This window comes from Brachyistius frenatus, unplaced genomic scaffold (genome assembly GCF_029030835.1).
Source record: "Brachyistius frenatus isolate BFR_SWC_R1_liver_20210118 unplaced genomic scaffold, ASM2903083v1 Contig_21, whole genome shotgun sequence".
Lineage (NCBI taxonomy): Eukaryota > Metazoa > Chordata > Actinopteri > Embiotocidae > Brachyistius > Brachyistius frenatus.
This window is the reverse complement of record NW_027210620.1, coordinates 230205-248178: the sequence shown is the minus strand read 5'-3', so window position 1 is coordinate 248178 and position 17974 is coordinate 230205. Positions and strand designations below refer to the sequence as shown.

The 17974-nt window shown below is 43.5% G+C and overlaps 1 protein-coding gene across 1 annotated transcript in view; it reads left to right on the top strand.

Moving 5' to 3' along the window:
* lmbr1 (limb development membrane protein 1) overlaps positions 1–17974 on the top strand; it is a 34394-nt gene that overhangs the window by 8053 nt on the left and 8367 nt on the right. Inside the window, exons 6-12 of the mRNA XM_069696285.1 lie at positions 7614–7740; positions 8177–8245; positions 8387–8451; positions 8768–8840; positions 12918–13007; positions 14110–14186; positions 14684–14761. Of these exons, the coding sequence (XP_069552386.1) occupies positions 7614–7740; positions 8177–8245; positions 8387–8451; positions 8768–8840; positions 12918–13007; positions 14110–14186; positions 14684–14761 (579 nt within the window). The remainder of the gene's footprint in view (positions 1–7613; positions 7741–8176; positions 8246–8386; positions 8452–8767; positions 8841–12917; positions 13008–14109; positions 14187–14683; positions 14762–17974) is intronic.

The following is a 17974-nucleotide window of genomic DNA, read 5'->3' as shown; positions in this document are numbered from 1 at the left end:
AATGATTGTTTGTTTTCTTTTAAAAGATTTTCGTAGTGCAGTGTTGTTGTGTTTGTAGGATGACCGGTTATTGTCAAGAAAGCATTAGAAGTTACACAAAATGATTTCGGCAATTTGCTGGGCATTTAAAATCTGGAATAAACTTAAAAAATCACCCCAAAAAATTATTTTTTTTAAAAAATCACCAAGTTTGAAGTACTGCATCATGATGTTTTATAACGCTCTACTCTGAGGGGCAAATAAACAATCCGTCTTGAAAGGGATGTTTTTCTCTCTTTTCGTGTATTTGAATGCTTTGCAAGAGGTTTCCTCTTAACAACCAGAGCAGCAGCAGCAGGTGCCGAGTCCTTGCCCTCTCCCTGACTCACGCCACTGACCGCAACTGCCACCGCAGAAAGCTCATTAACTATGAAAGTCTGAATCTGGTCTTCGCCCAGTGCCACATCCTGACAAACCCTTTCAATAAGGCCATAGGCTGCAAACGCTTCAACACTGCTGCATCGGCCCCACTGATTTAAAGCCTGATTCCTTGTCACCCCCTCCCCAGCCCCCTAAAATAAAACTTCAAAAGGACAGGCTAATAATCGAGTTGTAAGGCTCAGCGAACTTCCTCGTTTAATTGATTACCCCCCTCCAACCCCTCCCCCCAAAAAAAGGCTGGGGGGCTCGTGTTCCAAAAGTCCATAAAGTCGCAGCAACATGACAGCACAATAGAGCCTTGCAAAATGGAGGGGGAAAGATTTACTTTTAATACACCTCTATCCTGTGTCACAGTTTGAAACCTTTCTGGTTTATGTCCCTCCTGGCAAAAGCACATAAAAATTAGTCTGTACTGTAGCGTATAGCCAGTTCTTTTCTTCCTCAGCCCACTAATTTGTTTCGGTTGGATTTCTTCAGTAGAGGGCAGGCCCTGATGTGTAGGAAGCAGGATGAGGGCCTCTTTCACATTTCTCCTTTTTGTTCTTTTTCATTTCACCAAGACTGTTTCTTGCTACGTAGCTTCCATAAATGTGTGTGGAGGAAGCACTGTTCAGTGTTGAGCTGCACTTTCAGGTATATATATTGTGTGTGTGCGCGCGCTAAGGAAGGGGTGGGGGGTGGGGTGGGGTGGGGAAGGGAAGGGAAGGGAAGGGAGGACTCCTGTTTCACCCAAAAAAAACTGAGCTGCCTGCTGAGTGAATCATACAGCAGACAGCAAGAAGAATGTAAAATACAGATCAGAGATTTAAAAAAAAAAAAAAAAAAAAGTGATATTATCCCTTTATCCAATCACACCATTAGACCACAATGTCATAAGGTTTTATGTGGCGTTTTAACCTCCTGAGCTGTTATGTTATGTTATGGCACTGCGAGGTCTCTTTGACTGCGGAAATGAAGTGAATGATGAATTTCGCTACTAACATTGTAAGTCAGCCTTTTCATGTGGCCGTGTTTACTTTTGACGATGTACTAAAAGACGCCAACAGAATAAAGATGGAAATGTGGATGTTATTTTTTTTTTTTTTTAATGTGTTTTTTTTTTTTTTTTTTTTTTTTTTTAATGCTCAACTCTTTAGCGGCTCTGTCACCTGAGTGATTCATAGGGGAACAAATTGTCCAAATTGTGGATGTATCAGAGTGACTTAGGGTCCTGATGTCAGATGTTATGATCCAGCTTTATTTGCTGCTGTAAAATGTCTCCCACTTTACTGCCGCATTCTCAAATCTTTGCAGAAGAGCTGCATCACCGACGCCACTAAAGGTCTTTTTAGGTTCGGATCATATTTAGAGACCTCTCTACTGTGGTGTGTTTATGCTGTTGCGTCTCGCATATGAATAATATACTAGATACTACTTTAAATTGTTGTGGTATATTGAAAGCGTTGGCATACAACCGTGTTCTTTGGAGGCTTTATAAAGCTCAATATAGCATTAATGTCACTTGACTGTGTTTTAGTTGTCTCACCACTACCAGTAGATGGCATTGTAATGATGACAGCCATCCATGTCATCCTTATTGAGATGATCAGAATGTTCCAACAAAGACTGGGAAGACATCAGTACCAGCCTTTGTTCTGTCTTCTATTTATTTCACGGGACTTAAATCATCCAAATAATTACATATGATGAGTATAAAATCTTGAAGCTATATTTACTCAAAAACATTTAGATCAAGGTAAGAAAGTGTTGACAGTGACAACTTCCTGGTCTATTTTTAGCTTGGTCTATTGTAGCACTACCTTCAGATGTTTCTTTAACTCCAGCTAAGACCAGAGCCTGAGTTAGTTACAATTGTTGTAAGTTGTATGCAAAATTTTCTAATAATTTATTCCTTAACGCGGGTTTTGTGGGAAGAGACCATATAAATTGTGGAAACTATGCTTCCCAGTGAATAGTCTTTCGGTCTTAGCCTCAGTATTGAAATGTGTTTGATCCTGAAACGAGTTGGAACGAGTCTGACCCCCTGACTGACCCAGCAAAGGGCCAACAGGTTTCATCTGGTAGTTAAAGAAACTCCTCATCAATCTCATCCTAAGCCCTAACCCGCCGATGATGAGAAGTGTGTTTATTGTGGAGGAGGAGGAGGGAAAGGAGGAGGAGGGGAGAGAAAACGTCTCGCCGAGCAAACCCGTGTGGTGTTACTAAGATACTCCTCTTTGTTGGAGCTCCACAATAGGGCCCTGGATATTTATTTCAAATCTCCTGCACATGCAGACATTTTTCCCAGGGCTTCTTTCGGGCAGGGCCAGCCGGAGAATATAAAGTGGTGTTTACATACCTTCCTTTAAGGTCACAATGTCTCCCTAAAGCCGCCTGTTACAATGTTCGTTACCATGGCGACATATTAGTTTGAGCTGGGAATTTTAAAAAGAAGAGGCAAGATTTTCCCCTCCTCTCGTGACTCAGTTTTTTTTTTAAGGTGAAAAGTTGTGAAACTTAACTGATTCCGTACCAGACTTTTAGTTGTTTTTGCCAATTTTACTGCAAGATATCATCTATCAATCTTGAGTTACACCATTTCACTGACAGGACTTGAAGTAGTTTAAAGTATTTTGTTGAAGGGCTACTCGGTGTACGCTGAGACTACTTTTGCTCGAGAAAAGTTTGGTAACAGTCATTTATTATTTGAACACTTATCAGTCTGGCAACTTTCTGTAATCAAAACAAGATGTTGTCACTGTAGGATGGCAGCTAAGACCGCCAAACATTTGAAAGTACTAAACTACAAAGTACTCATCGGAATCAGTAATCGACTTGTCAATTTTTTGTTGTTGTTCGAACGATACGACTTGATGCCAATCATTTTCCATGCTCTCGTGTCATTGGGGCTTTATTAAGAAGTCTTATGAGTCTTTAGAAGTTCATTGTACAGCTTTACAGGGGAGTGTCCCTCTCCTCTGCTTTCTGTCTTTGACACGGTCCCTGCACTGTGGCCGACTGGTTGAAGGATTCGCTAATAAGGTCCCTGAGCATCTGGCATGTCTTTAGCAAAGAGGGCAGTCATTTTTTTTTTGGCTACAGAGTGAAAAGGACCCTGCCCCCTTCCTCACTTATTACACTCTTGGCCCTTGTTGCACACGTCCCTGACAGTGAGCAGAAGGATGGTCCGTGGGATGATCTCTGCCACCACCTGCTGACCTGCTACGGATTGATGGCAGCAACTAGGAAGCTCCTGCGTCACCTAACTCTCTTCCTTTATCTGATTCAATCACTTTTTTTTTGTTGTTAAACAGCCCTGCACCTTCACAAATATCTTCTCTCACTCTCTCACACTTGTCCGCCGTTGCATTCGGCTTCCGGAGGTGAACTCAGTCAGTTGAAACACTACATCAAAGACAGTGGCAGCTTGTGTTTTAGTTTGTCTGCAGCACAAGCTAGGAAAAAAAAAGCTTGTGAACTGTTTCCAGGCCCTCTGCGGCTTTGTGTAATTGGGTGGATTTGAAGGTTGATTTACTCGTGTGTGTGTGTGTGTGTGTGTGTGTGTGTGTGTGCGTGTGCGTGTACACATGAATTCATGCGTGTTTGTTTGCTGCTGCATATGAAGCAGTTACTTGTCTCTCTGGCCACTACACGCATTTCTTGGAAATCTCTCCAGTCTTGTAGGAACAAAGCTGCCGTTAACCAGCCCCTCACTCGAAGTCGGTGTGACGATCGGGGGATGCTGAATATTTCAGAGCTGCTATATTTAGAGGTAGTTACACATTTAGAAAGGCAAGAATAGAAACTTTCAGCGGGCACTCTGGATGCCAGGGCTCAGGTCTTTTTTTTGTCTTTTTTTTCTTCGCTCTCTCTGTCCCCCTTCACCAGTTGACAATTTTATCTTTGATCAGCGATGATGACATCGTTGAATTTTCCTATTTTTAAACTATAGCTGTTTTCTTACCTTTCGTGCTGAGGAAGAAAAAGCTAAACGTTTCCACTGCGAGATTACACGCAGACGGAACTTTCAACGTGCAATGTCATGCATGTGAACGGATCAATGGAACTAATCAGGCCTCGCAGTTCAGTGTCCTCTTTCTCTTGTTTAGCCAAATCGGGTCTGACGCCGTGGATTGTTCTGTCCTGTTTTTGAAGCGTACTGTTTTGAATGATTCTGTTGATCCACGTGGATCATCCTCTGCACGCAGGAGCAGTGGGCAGACGCACACTGCGACACTCAGGGTTCCTTTGCCAGTGCTTTGGTCGGGGTTAGCGACGGGAGTATTAACCCGAACGCGTCTTTTGAATCCGGGGAGAAACTCCACACGGAAACTGGGACGGCTGGGAAGGGGGTTCGACCCCGGGGCCTTCTCGCTGTTGGGAAACGGCGCTAACCACCGTGCCGCCATTTTCTCCGAGCAAGGGAAGAACCGGGGATGGATAGTAAGGGAGGTGACAAGCATTGCCTTTGCCCTAAATGATCTGAATGGGTAATGATTTGAGTCTTATAAATGATTGAGAGACCTATCTAAAGGGAATACACCTTCAGCATAGCATGGGCAGCTTGTTAAGGTGGACTGGTGCGCTTGAGCGGACGCGCGTCCTGCCTGCGGGTTCTGCTCGTCCTGATGCATCCTTAAGAGAGCGCGTGTGGGACGTGGCTGAAGTCCCTGAAAGCATTCCTCTCTCACCTCTCTTACCTCTGGGGAACGAGATGCGCTCAGACGTCGACTCCTCTCCTCCACCAGTCTCTCTCTGTGGTTCCCTCTCTTCATTTCTCTCTCTCTCTCTCTCTCTCTCCTCCTTCCATCTCCTGTATTCGATGGGGTTGAGTGTGTGTGTCCCCCCCCCCCACACACACACACACAACCACACACACTGCCCGGTTGAACTGGGCTGCGAGATGCTTGATTGCAGCATCCTGCTAATACAGTCCGGGTCTGCGGGTGTACATAAGAGCACGAGACAGTCAGCAAAATTCACGTCTATGGCAGATCCGTGGATTCATTTTCTTGTGCGTTGTTCTGCATTGAGTGGTACATTCATCGTTGGTTTATGGCATAACAGCAAATACGCACACACGGCTCCCTTATCTTATGTTAACCAGTGTGATGTTTCTGTTAATGTTATGTATTTATCCATAATATTTCACTCTTGATTTTTTTCGGTTTTATTTCATGCTGACTAAAGGTTCTACCCCCCTCTAACGTTACCTGTCAATGGCTGCAGTGTCCACCTCGGCCACACTGGGGCACTCCAGACCCTGCCCACTTCCCTTTATGCAGTGCTAGAAAATTCTACACTCACTCACTGAGGCTTTTCCAGAATAAGATTGGAAGAGGATAGCAAAAGGATGCTAAAGGGGATTTTCACCGCTGACAGTGAATAAAATCTGGGAATAAACTGAAAATATTACTATAGACTGAATAGGTCAGTGACAGTGTGTAGACATTCAAATGATATCTGTGAGTCATGCATACATATACAACAGCGTATCGTAAAAGAGCTTGAGAGAGTTATACAGGACTACTAATGTAAAGACTTGAAATGCAGCTGCGGAAGGACAGGTGGTTTCCAATGGTGCCGAGGAACTAAGAACTGAGACTTGTTTGATTTAATCTCCAGAATTAAAACCATTTCCACTTTATAAAGCGGCCTAATGATTAACAGGGGCAACTTTCAAAGGGAAACCCCCTTCATGTACCTGTTGGCAAATACTGAACAGCAACCACAGAGCCATTATGTTAGCTGGTAACAAATTGCTCATATGTACCCAATTTAAACAGCGCTCCGAAAAGCAGAGCGCCCCCTTGTTATCCCGCGCCTGGTAGCCTACCTACCATGTGTATGAGAGCGCCTATCTATCTTACAGTGCAAGGCAATTCGGCTCTCCGACGGGCGGGGAGGGGGTGGGAGGTTATGGAAACTGTGTGAACAGGTAGAGGAGGACTTTATTAACCACTCAGCAGTTTGTGACCCGGAAAACCCAAATTACCCCAAAACCCTCTCGTCTGCGCGGGCCAGGACATGACCGTGGTGCTAAGGGAGCTCCTAATCGGCCCCAGATGGGAGGTCTGCTCTTGATCGCAGACAGTAGCTGACCCAGCCAGGCTTCATGCTCCTTACAGCACCCCCGCCCGCCCCAACACACACACACACACACACACACACACCCCCCATCCTCTTTTTTTAATTTCACCTCTGCCACCACCAGCGCCCGTTAGACCGATTTTATAGACCACAATATGTGTATATAAAAGAGCTGTTTTACACAGGAATCCATGGGAGCGTTTATGTCATCTTTGTGTGCTGTGAATGGAAATGATGCTGTTTAGTACGAGTGAGGCAGGATGGGGGGGGAAGGTAACTACTTGTAAAAAAAAAAAAAAAAAAAGAATCTTGTTTGGTGTTTAAAATTGGTTTTGAAATGTAAGGAATACCTTCTACTCGTTTAAAAAAAAAAAAAAAAATTATGTGCAGTCCAGACCATATCAAGTATTGGATGGTTAAACGTTATTTCTTTAAGTTCTGTGCTCTAATACATTACATTTGAAATTAAAGAATGAAAGCTGAGTCTCAGCTTTATTTTGAGTAGGTTTACATCAATTTAGAAGGAACTGTGCGGGAGGTGCTGTACATTTTACACATAATGCCCTAAGTTTAGCGGTTAAAAAGTAAGTGGACAGATTGACATGAATAAACCATCACGGAGAAAACAATTTGCGGTCAACGAGTGACTGAAGTCTTGGACAGATCAGGTGTGTCATGTCTTCCCCGGTCGTGCTTTCACTGCAGCTACATTCAGCTCTTGTTTTTTTTGTTTTTTTTTGTAGGATTGGTCTGACTTGAGTTTGGTATTCAGCAAGTGTAATGCAGCGACAAACCAAATACTTTTGATATTTCTCTGATAGACTGTGATCTCCTTCACCTGCAACGGGACCTTTTCACTCAGTCCAAATGGCATCACTCTCATCAACTCCGAGCCTTGTGTTTTTTTTCGTAAACAAATATTGAAGCAACACGCAGCTGCCCAAGAAACATGACTTTTGAATCCTGGCAATTTGGTCACTACATTCAACAAAGCGGCTTTATATTGCACATAGTTGTTTCATTTTGGATGTAAACCTACTTAAATCAAAGTTGGACTTGTCGTGATAGAAATTTGAACTTGAATTGGAAGCGTTTTGTTAACTGACTTCTTTGTTTTCCATCAGGGCATCAGGGCGCGGATTTTGGAGACCTTTGTGATGCTCTTCCTGCTGGCTCTGCTCATTCTGGGAATTGTGTGGGTGGCGTCAGCCCTCATTGACAATGATGCGGCCAGTATGGAGTCGTTGTACGGTACGTTTCTGAAAGATTCTGCTTCATTTGTGATTCTAAATCTCTTGTTGTATTTTCAAATGAATAGTTTTACAATGTGGGAAATACACGTTCACTTTTGGAGTGCTGGATGAGAAAAATGATACCACTCATGTCTGTGCAGTAACTGTAAAACTTCAGCCGTGAGCTAGTTAGTATAGCGTGGAAGCTGGAATAGGACACTGAAGCTTCACTCATCATTGAAGTTCAAAAATATACTTGTTAGCACCTCTAAAGCTCATAATCAACACATTCAATCCTGACTGTTAATCCTCTTAACAAATTAAAATGTTAAAAAAAAGTAATTTTTTTTTCCTGTAGTTGCATACAGGAACAATTTATAGTATTTACCAAAATGTTAAACTATTCCAAAGTCCATGTTTTGCTGAATGACACTTTTTTCTTTTCTTTTCTGTAGATCTTTGGGAATTCTACCTACCGTACCTCTATTCCTGTATATCTCTGATGGGAGGACTGCTTTTACTAAGTAAACCATTTAATTTAATCCCATACTCACTGAAGCAAACAGATTATCATGGCTGTTACGGTGTTAAACTACCCTCAGTCAGTTTGCTTCATTGTGGCTAAACACACAAGCTGATCATGCTGTTTCCTGTCTTCTATGTAGTGTGTACTCCCGTGGGATTGTCCAGGATGTTCACCGTCATGGGCCAGTTACTGGTGAAGCCAACTGTAAGTAATCACTTGTATGAAGTGTTTACATGGTTGATTTATAAGTGTTAAACGTTTAATGAACAGTTTTTCGTTCCGATTTTTAAAGCTCTTGAATTATTCTGAAAGTCTACAGGCTTGAACTTTAACAGCGTCCGACCTGAAGCCACTTTGCTCCTCCGTTCGTAAAGATGTCTCAGTCGACCATTTAAATGCACGACAGAGGACTACAAATACATCACCAACTCATCCTCCCATCTGCCATCGCTCCAGTCCCACTTTGGGCCTAATTATAACCCATTTTAACTCTTCCTACTCTCTGCTCCCTCCCCTTCAGATCCTCGAGGACCTGGATGAGCAGATTTACTGCATCCATTTGCAGGAGGAAGCCCTTCAGAGGAGATTAAACGGTATGTCTGTGGGAGACGTGTTGGCACATTATAGGGGAGGGGAGGGGCTGGCTGCCCTATTGGGTGTGATGGAGCAGGCCACACTGGAATCAATTAGCATTGAAAATTCAGCCAGGCGCACGCACGCACACACACACACACACACACACACACACACACACACACACACACACACACACACACACACACACACACACACACACACACACACACACACACACACAGACACAGACACAGACGGACATTCACAAAAATTCACACTCACTTGACACACTGGCTTGTTCCCTAACACGGTCTTACTATCATAACTTTCGGCTAAAGGCCAAAGCAGCAGCCATATTTCATGTTTAGCAAGTTTTTCCTGAGGATCCATTTAAGACGGTCCAGTTCCACCGTCACTGCCGGCGAAATGATTGCTTCATTTCATGTCAGGCCTGGAATCGAAGCCTGTTTAATGGGATGGAAATTAAATCTTTCACACAAACTTTTGGCTCTGTGCTGCGGACATTAAAGAGCAGCAACTTTTTCAACGACCTCTGAAAGATGAACAGGGCCTCTTTGGGGCACAAGATGAAAGTTTCAAGAGTTTAAGGATGGTGAAGACATTATTTTTTTAGCCTGCATTTCCTTTTCACGACCGGCCCTCTGTGTTCCCAAATTCCTTGTTTGACGTTGAATAATCTAAAAAAGCAGGAAGTATTTCGGCCAGCTTCCAAAACCTACTTTAATATTAACTCAAGCACGAAACCAAGTGTACAGATGCGAGTAAATGAAGAGGACGTGCATCCTTTCAAACCAGGGAGGTAAGAGAGATCACTCCCCGATAACGCATGTTTTCGAATGCTACACCGGCCACCTCCATAGACTGCCACCAATGCGTACAGATTCTTCGGCCTCCTTCCACACGGCCCTGCTTTGAACTAAGAGATTGAATAATTGTAATCTGTTCCTCATCATCTTCATCTACTGTTTGATCTTTACAAGTCACTGTGAGGAAAAAAAAAATAATAATAACAGTGGTCAACTTCTCCATGTGCACCCACCGAGGCCAAGCTGCAGTTCATTTTTTCCTGTTTAAAGAGGTGGGAATTAGAGGCGAGTTGTTCAGCGGAGGTTAAACCATCGTGAATGTTTTCATGCACATGCTGTATGCACATGCAAATACTCATTGTTCATGCTCATACGTAGGTGACACTGAAGGCTCGACTGGTGTTCCTTTGATCTGCTGAGAGCATTAAGTGGAAGGCAGTTCAGGAACAGTTCACAGGACACACTCCAGGGACGACAAATGTTGTCTCCTTGCTTCACCTGTGTCCGCTCTGCATCAAGCTTCTCTAAAACATTTCCCTGAAACCCAGTTTGTGTTTGTAGATGTGGACTGTTGAGCCTCATCAGTTGATGCATTTATGTTTATTTACTTGTCTGGACCTTTGTTGTCCTCCCTCTACATGCAATTGGCTATTTGCAATGACATGTTGATAGTTTAAATCTTGCGGATCAGTGCATTATGGTCTAAACGGGCTCATTAGCCGTGTGGGTTTGCTTTCCTGGTCAAGGGCACGACGAGCCTGATAAGTGAAATATTTAGAGACATGCCCTGAAAATGTCCAGAAAAGCTGCGGATACTTAACTTACGGGAAACTCATTTGCACACTACACACCCTTCCTGTATTAAGTCTTATGAAATCAAAAAAAAAATACTAAATTTGTAAATCTACCAGACAGAGTAGGTTATTGGTTATTAGAGCGGCAACAATTTGTCAATAAATTAATTGGTTTTTTTTACCAGTTTCTGATCAGGTACACGGTGTCTCTTTACTGCTGCTCAGAACTCAGTTTCAAGTGAATGCGTCATAAGAGTAATGATGCACCAGGTCATAAACAGCATCATTTATTGGTAGGGATGCACTGATCTGATGCAGTTTATTGATATCTGTGCCAATCCTGATTTCACTAACGAAACAAGCTATTTTTCTTGTCATGATAAAGCCACAGTTTGCCAATTTGTAAAATACCCTGTTTCCGCTGTAGGTCGCATTGCTTTAGTCAAAGAAGGCTCTCAGTTCAGTTGTTAAGTTCCACGTCAATCCCTGGAATCGTGTTACGCCAGATAAAAATGGATCTCAATCTGTGGTCGGTATTTGCCGACGCAAAAAGTTAAAAGTATCGAAATCATACAGAGAGAAAACTGTGGGATCCTAATTTTAAGACGTGGCAGCTACTTAAGATCATGTATATTTGAGATGAATCCTCCCTGCTGGAGGAAACTTGTACTCGTGCCTGAAAGCGTTTAGGCTGTCGGCGTAAATTGGCCCGTGTTATATATGACTTCAACAGTTAAGCTGGCAGCAGTACATAAATATACTTTGCTGCAGTACGAGCAATGCGATGCACACACTTGTACAGACTCTCCCCTCAAGACCCCGATCTGCTGAAAGCGGAGCAACGGAGCGCTCGTCCAGATGCTATGCGGCACAATGACCTTGCCGGTGCCTCTGTTGTCTCAGCATGGTGTTTTGCATATTTGTGGATGAGGTAATTTTCTGACTGGAGAAGGTTGGAGAGGATATGTTGAATTACTCTAGGCTTTCCTGGCTGCCAGAAGCCTCACTCAGCATCTCTGCCTTGCTGTAACTCAGTCTTTTACTTGGTGCTGCCAGCAGAAGGAGAACAAGGATATATTTAACTTCAGCTTGGAGTGATGTCATTGAAGATACTGCAGTTGAAATTCTCACCATTTCCCTTTACTTCATTGAACAAGCGATGATATTGTCCCTTGTTTTCAATTTGATCTATGATTTTTTTTTTTTTTTGTGCCTGTATGAGAACCTGTTTTCCACTTCAGCAATGATTTATCTGTCCTGGTGACGCGTGATGCCGTGTTTGGATATGCTATGCACTAAGGTGATAGATTAGTTCACTTGTGGCTGAGTAGATTTGGCTCCCCTGAGGCAAAGTGTTCAGTTTGTCTATGGAGGAACGGAGGTGTTGAACTATCTGTGACATTTCCTGTTGTGTTGTGACTGCATTTGCTCGGAGGGCTCAAACTTTCCCCTGCTCAGATCCTGGGACAGGTATGTGCGAGGGCATAGACACCGACCGTTAACCCTCTCGCTCTATCCTCGCTATCTCACCTCCTCTTGCCTACTTAAACCCATCCAGACAGGGCGTGTCATAATAACAGAGGGAAGAAAAGGGTCTGATCAAAGTGATTGGTCCTTCACTCCTGTAACAAAGATGAAAGATGGTATTTTTATTGCACGCTAGTAACAGTGTAACACTGAACTAATTGGTCTTGATCTGCCAATCACCCCAGGGGATGCAAATGGATACTCTTCCACTTTGGCTTCGAGGGGCCTCTGTGCTAGTTCGTGAAGCTGGAAGGAAAACAGAGTAAAATAGATAAATTAGCCTTAAATGAGCTGGCCCTGTGGTTTTCCTGGAGAATCCCTTGCTGTCTTATCCAGCCCACTCAACCAGTTGTGGCATGTGCGAGACAGCTCCTGACACAAGAGATTATTTTTACTTGTTTGAGATCACATTGTTATGTTCTGAGTTGGATAACTTGTTTTGATGTGATTGCTTAATAAAGAGGAGTCAAATACCATATGCTGAGGTGAGATAAATACAGTGAGAGGTTGACATCCTCTTCATGTATTGAGGGGATGAGAAATGTCTTGTTTTGCAACTTAATTAAGTTTCTTAAATGGTCCGGCAGATGCAGTTTTAATATCAGATGGCAAAAGAGTGGAGCTTGAAACCACATTACGGTTAAAACAAAAATGAATCGGCTATTAAGGGACTATCATTCAGGTCGTTTAATCAAAGCCAAACGTTTTAATTTTCAAGCTTTTCAGACGTGACAAACTTTTTTCTTTTCTGCTTTTTATCCATTTAAATTGGATCTTTTTCCTTTTTAAACTGTCGATTGGCAAAAACACAAGAGTTAAATACTGATTCGTTATTGGCAGATAAATCAATAATAACTACGATTGTTACCGTGGTTGCAGCCATACACAACATCCGATTCGATCATTCAGGACATTTCATTCACTTCAGTTGTTTGTGTCTCCACAGGATCGTCCTCACACACTTACACCAGAGGAAGCGTCACTCACCATCTCAACAAAGAATTGGACAATATTAGAAATCAGAGGAATAAATTGGGTAAGTATTTGTATTACGTGACGGAGCTGATGAATTTCGCCTTAAGACCTTGAATTGCCGTGGAAATATATGGCAAAGATAAGATTTTACATATTGCTGACAGGCAGCCGCTTTCTCTTCATCTGCCTTAATTTTTTAATTTGGACTTGGACCAGAACTGCCTGATAATTTTCCAACCATTTTAGGATATTATAAACGAGGCCTGAGCCTTTTGGGGGAGCAGAGTGGGGTGGAGGGAGGTGGTGGTGGTGGTGGTGGGGGGGGGGAGGGGTGAAGCACAAAGGCACTTAGGATATTGGACAAGATGCAAACTTTATATTGTAGCAAGCCTTTTAGTGATGTCATTAATTTAGAAGGATGGTGCATATAAAGTGCACTTGGCAAACTTCTCGGGCAGGCAGGGTGGATGCACTTTGAGAATACGGAAGACTAACAAGGTTGGAAATAGAGAAAGAAAGTCAATATGGCAAAGACTAGAGGGCAGTCACATACACATTGTGCGAGGACAGTGGATGTCTAGAAGATGTAGTGCATGTGGTCCACGGGCTGTCAGCAGTGTCTACAAACATGACTGATGAGTTGTTGAAATACGAGGAAGATATAAAATTGAAATGTTTCATCTGGCTTGGAAAAATGAGACGCATTAGTTGCCCACCACACACGCTCACACACACTGTAACCAAAATATAAATCACAGATTCATTTTGTCGCATTTCTTTTTATCCAGGATTTATTATTGTTTCCACTAATTAAGGGAATGATGAGTGTGGCTAATTAAAGAGGAAGAGCAGAGTTTTTGAAGGTTATGAAGTGTATATCACCTGGAGCTGGGGTGGTTGCGATGAGAAGTGAGATAGTGTTAGGTACACACACTCACGATATGTTTTACCAAACCAAGCTGTACTAACCCTGTAAATACACCCTGAGGGCTTGTGGTTTCATTAGTTGTCTTTGATGAACACATTAATTAACCAGCGGTGGAAAGTGGTTTGTAACAGAGGAGTTCAGTTCGTCATTAAATTTGGTCTCTGACGCGTTTGTTGTCCATATATTTCTTAAGGTGAATAACCTCGCTCTTTGTTGCCCTCTCGTTTACTCGCAGAGAGACGAAAGAAAGCATCAGGATGGGAGAAGAACTTGTTGTATCCCATAGTGATGCTGAGCCTGCTCACAGGAACGGTGAGTGCTGAGACTGACCTATCATTAAGCCCAAACTGTTTACTCACGGCGTATACAGCCTGGCTGGTGGCCACCGGGACTAACACCGTTCCTCAAGACGCATCATTTCCCACAGAGTCTGGGTGGGGAAACTACTTTTGTTTAATAGCTGTTTAAGACGGTGCTGGAAAGACACCTGCAACAACTGTGATTTTCCAAAAATTACAGTGTGGGACTGCTGTTTACGTCGTCTGATACTGTTGGATAACGCAGAAAGGCCATGTGCGAGGCATGGCACGTGCATCAAACAACCCCCACATTGTTGAGGTTTTCAGAAGCTTAACGCTGGAACGGTTTACAATCACAAGATAGTTATTATGCATTACCATACTTAGGGATCAGCGAGGCCCCTGCGATTCAATTATATCATGATGCCGGATACTTGGGAAGATTTGATCCATCTTTTTTTATAATTATACCGTGTGTAAACAAATCTTTATCTTCCTCTGTGTCTGCAGACAATCTCAGTTCTTATGGTGGCCCTGAATATCCTCTACCTTCTAGTGGATGAGACCGCCATGCCCAAGGGATCCACAGTAAGCCTTCTCTCTAACCGAAGCACATTTTTAGATCTCTCACACACACACACACACACACACACACACACACACACACACACACACACACACACACACACACACACACACACACACACACACACGCACACACGCACACAGAAAATGTAAACTGCAGAAGAGCTTGCCTATCAGACCTGCCATGTCCCCGGCGGAGACATAAATCAAATTCCGGATATGCTCAGGTGCATGTTGGAAGAAAAGGCTCGAGCAGATGTTAATCAGCCTCCAACCTTGTGCTTCTGGTTTTTGTTTTGGAAGCTCATTCAAAGTCATTTCACAGCAGCGTGCAGATGCAATGAGCTTGCTACGTGTCTCATGTCCACAATGAGTGAATAAGCTGCCTTTCCGCCCTTCTGCAAAAGGCAGACAGGGCCAGGTGAAGGGATCTTACCGTGAGGCCGACTAACCGATGTGTGGAATGGCTCTGAGATTCTCATCTCCGCCTAACATGCAATGTGTTTTAAGCTCTCTGTATCTCATCTCATCTGCAGCGACAGAGGTGCGTGCATGTGTGTGCTTGCATATGTGTGTGTGTGCGCTTGTGGTTGCATTCTTGTCTGAAAAGGGGCAACATAATGTATCCTATTTCTCCCTCATTTCATTTTGCGTCTCGCGGGCAACTGACAGCGCTGCCCTCGACATTCCAATTATTTTATTGAGCAGAGATGTTTTCTTTGGCATGACGCGTCGCAGAAAATCCCCCAAATTACACTTGTCATGTAGCTTGAAGCTGTCCTCCCTGTCAGTATGGCCCCACTAAATGGTTTATATGTTTGTTGAGCTGGATGGATGCCACACCTCTTATCTCACAGAACTAGGAAGGAGGGGGAGGACGGGGGTGTGGTGGTGGCGGCGGCGGTGGTGGTGGTGGTGGTGGTGGGGGTTCTTGTCCTCTAAAACAATCAATACTGAAATGATATCCAGCTATCCCCCCCTTTTTTTTTTTTTTTTTTTTTTTTTTTTTTTTTTTTAACCCTACCCTCCAACCCTCAGACTCTCGGCCCCTCTGGCACAGAAATCCCCCTCAGCCCCGCTGTCTGGGAGAGGATAAGCACAGCGGAGAGAAAGTGACATAAAGAAGTAGAGGGAGCGCCTGGTTTGAACAAGGTTCTGCCAGAGCACAGAGACTCGGACTGTGGGAAAGTCAAATGAGGCCCTGATACGCTGATTGTTATGGGGGGAGAGCACAATAGAAGTGCCGTGTCAATGTTTGTCTTCCCTTCCGACTAAGCATCCTGCCGCAGCCCTCGGCATACCGAGCAGCGTCCCGCTCGGCTTTACAGAGCCGAGGATGGGAGCAGAGCGGGATCGTGAGGAGCCAGGAGAGATGAAGAGGAGGAGCAGGTGGATGGAGACGAGATGTTACTGCTTCATGCACAAGCACTGCGACGGGCCAATAAAACTGCTGCTGCAGGCCCTTCTCTGTGGGAGCCGCCACGCTTGACACTGTATTTTGCAAAAATGGACAATTAGCCGTGACAAGACAGCAATTTTCAACCCTCTAAAGTTGCCTTTGTCTGAACACAGAAATGTATAAATACTTATAGCATAGTAACTTTTTTAACTTATGGACTTTATGACCTTATGACCCCTTCGTTCCTAAATATCCAAAATATTACCGAAGGGACTTTTTTGAAAGTAAAAAATAAATGCAAACATTGCTATTTCCATCATACTGATGGGAAGCATTGCAGAACAATTTCCTGAATTTGACATCTATATATTTATACATCCTTTCGAGCCATAGCAGTGATCCTGTAAGGTTAAATGATGGCAGGCTCTTATAGCCTAGTGGCAGGCGAGGGTTACATGTTGCAATCACGTTGAGGAGAAATACTGAAAGGCTTCTTCAAATCTGTACCTAAAGTCGGTAGCACCTTTATATATATATATATTTTTTACTGACGTTTTCGACCTTTTGTTCGATATATTACAACTGAGGGAATTAAGCTTTGGTGTGGGAGAGATACAGGACAACTTTGTGGATGTCTTTTGGTCAGACTTGAAATATACAGCACATAACTTGTTTGGATGCTATAACTATGTTGTCTAAAGGTCTCCTTACTTACAGGACCCACTTGAGGTAAAATAGTCCGAATGTGAGTCATAGATCTGCGTGTGATAGAAATCCACTGTCGGCCGTATCACTACTCGGGTATTACAGATGTGTTAATCGTACAAGCAGCGCATGCAGTGCGTCTGACTGACTCACAGAAGGCAGCAGAGACAAATCTGTGAGTCCACCCCCCCCCCCACACACACACACACACACACACACACACACACACACACACACACACACACACACACACACACACACCTCTCGCCCCCGACTCCCCCCTCCTCTCTCTCTCTTTGACATACACAAACACACACTCAATCGGCCTTCCCGCTACTGGAAAGAAAAGAAGTAAGAGTTGAGGGGAGGTGTACAGTGGGACCTCGGTGCCCCGAGCACGCACACACACACACACACACACACACACACACACACACACACACACACACACACACACACACATATATACATATTGCGAGTGCACGCACAATCTTAATGCATGCCCCCTTCCTCCCCCATTAATAAATGACATCAGACGCTGTCTGCTAATTCTCTGTGTAAGAGAGAAAGAGCTCTGCACCATGGCTCTGCAGTAAGCTCCCAAAGATGACAGTTGCAGAAAAAGGCATGAAACAACCTGCCAGGCTTCCCTTTTTTTCCCCTGCCGGCTCTTTTATGAAAACAAATCAAGAGGAGGACAATCGAGGTGCGCGAGGAGAAATAAAGTGGCAATGGCAAAAATAGATAATAAACTTAAAACGAGGACTGCGCTCTAAATATATACTGTGCCTTTGTAGTATACTGTATATTGCCAGAATAGTGACAGCACTGTATGCCAAGGTGTTGTTGTGGCAAAAGCTGCACGTGTAGTATATACAGCTATGTACTCATAATATAGCGATATGGAATATTGTAAAATGCTTTATATTATAGGGTTAATGAAGGTCTCGTACCGTGCAGTTGTTTTAAGGAGTTTTAAATAACTTGGATCCGTCGCATACTGTAGGTGCCCCGAAAAAAAAAAAAAAATCTATCATTTGACAACACGGATGATGCTTGGTATGTGCAGCGTATGTAGATGTATGTCTTTTTCCTGTTCCACTTTCAAAAGG